Source organism: Hylaeus anthracinus, unplaced genomic scaffold (assembly GCF_026225885.1).
Source record: "Hylaeus anthracinus isolate JK02 unplaced genomic scaffold, UHH_iyHylAnth1.0_haploid 12002, whole genome shotgun sequence".
Taxonomy (NCBI): domain Eukaryota; kingdom Metazoa; phylum Arthropoda; class Insecta; order Hymenoptera; family Colletidae; genus Hylaeus; species Hylaeus anthracinus.
In genome coordinates this window covers 2,747,392-2,749,179 of record NW_026534349.1, presented here as the reverse complement: position 1 = coordinate 2,749,179, position 1,788 = coordinate 2,747,392, and the positions used below count along the sequence as shown (strand labels likewise).

Sequence of the window (1,788 nt, the reverse complement as noted above, 5' to 3'; positions counted from 1 at the left end):
TAATAAAATTAATAACATACGTACACGTATACGCATACGTAAATAAATACTAAAGAAAAAAAAAAATAATAAACGGGAGAGAGAGAAAACGGAAAAGAGAGAGGGAGGGCCGCGAGCAGCGCGGCATCGACGCGCGCGTCAAAAACCGCCACGAAATAATGTGTAGCTCTGTGGATTCGCATTCCAGATACTTGAAGGAATTTCGCGTCGAACAATGTCCCCTCTTTATACAGCGCAAATGCACACAGCACCGACCCTTCACGTGCTTCAACTGGCACTTTATGAACCAGCGGAGGCGTAGACCGGTGAGAAAGAGGGACCGCACCTTCAACTATAGCGCCGATAATTATTGCACCAAGTACGATGAGACCACCGGCATATGTCCAGATGGAGACGAGTAAGTTTATCTATCGTTAAAGTCTTTACGAGCTTTTCCGTTTCTACTCTCTCGAGCGGATCTGTCCGGCAGACGTGTGTCCCGCGATACGTGATATCTCTCGCGTGAAATGCATCGATTTGTCGTGTATCGGTCGTCGACTAACGATATCGTTGAACTCTCTCCGTTTTACCCTGTCTTTCCCTCTTAAATTTCATCGTTTCTTCGCGATCAGCCTGGACAAGACAGCGCACCAGTTACTTCATATTTTTATTTCCTTTCAACCACTTGACGCATATATGTATACATCATACGCGTACATAAGCGCAGTTAGACGTTTCTCTACTTGTGAAGCGTAAAACGTATTATTTCCGTGGCTAAGTATCCGTAGGGAAACGAGTTTTCTACCGACGAACGAAACCGCTTCTCCAACTATCGTTGGAAATCGATGTGTAAGAGGAAAAAAGAAAACAGCGATCGCATTTCTTTGTGTCGTTGACACTCGTCTCTGCTGTAATATGTAATATGCATCTGTGTGGTAACGCGTAACGACGTAACGTTTCGTCGAGAATAACCTAATGTAACGAAGAGGAGGCCAATTTCGACGTAACTTTCGTGGCTTACACGCGCACGCGTGTGCCCCTATATATATGTATATACAGGGTGTTCGGACTATACGTCGAAACCCTAGCTTGAACATTGCTGCACACGTATGTCGGATTTGTGTACAACGAGAAAGCAGCATGGGAGTAGTAAACGCAGCCATAACAGTTTCACCTATTTACCGTGCGTTCTACTACGATCTTTACATTTATCGGTACATTTTTACGAAACGTTTTACTTGCTCGCCGGAATTTCACGACGCGCTACGATACCGATGAAAAATTGATTCACGTAACACATACGTATAGACGTATGTGTGTATACAATGACGGATTCAGATTCATCGGGACACGAAACTAATTATTTTCGAGCACCTTTTTCTCCTCCAACGAAATGTTTATTCTTTTACATGAGAAATCCCAAAATTTAACGTAGAACATTGCATGAGGAAATATTTGTGAAATATGTAAAAACGCGACACTTTAACATTTTAAATCAAGAGTTCCCTACAGTCGTTAGGATAGAGAAAAGTCATAATAGGTTTACAGGGTGTCCTAAAAATGTTGTAACGCCTTGAAAGGGGTGGTTCGGGGGTGGGTGATTTGAAACAACTTTTTCCTTAGCGAAAATGTTGTCCGAGGCTTCGTTGTGGAGATATTAACGGGAAACCTTGACCAATCAGAGCGCGAGTATACCGTTGGAGCGGCCGCAGTAGCGCTAGGTGGCCGCTCTCGTACGCTACCGCGGTCGCTCCACCGGCAAACTCGCGCTCTGATTGGTCAAGGTTTCCCGTTAATATCTCCACAACG

General features: G+C 44.2%; 1 protein-coding gene across 8 annotated transcripts in view; it reads left to right on the top strand.

Annotated features, from left to right (window-relative positions):
• The first annotated feature begins 158 nt into the window (after positions 1-158).
• LOC128891907 (RING finger protein unkempt) overlaps positions 159-1,788 on the top strand; it is a 16,775-nt gene continuing 15,145 nt past the window's right edge. For all 8 annotated transcript variants that reach the window (XM_054151863.1, XM_054151862.1, XM_054151861.1 and 5 more), the window contains exon 1: positions 159-397. In XM_054151863.1, coding sequence (XP_054007838.1) covers positions 159-397 — 239 coding nt within the window. The remainder of the gene's footprint in view (positions 398-1,788) is intronic.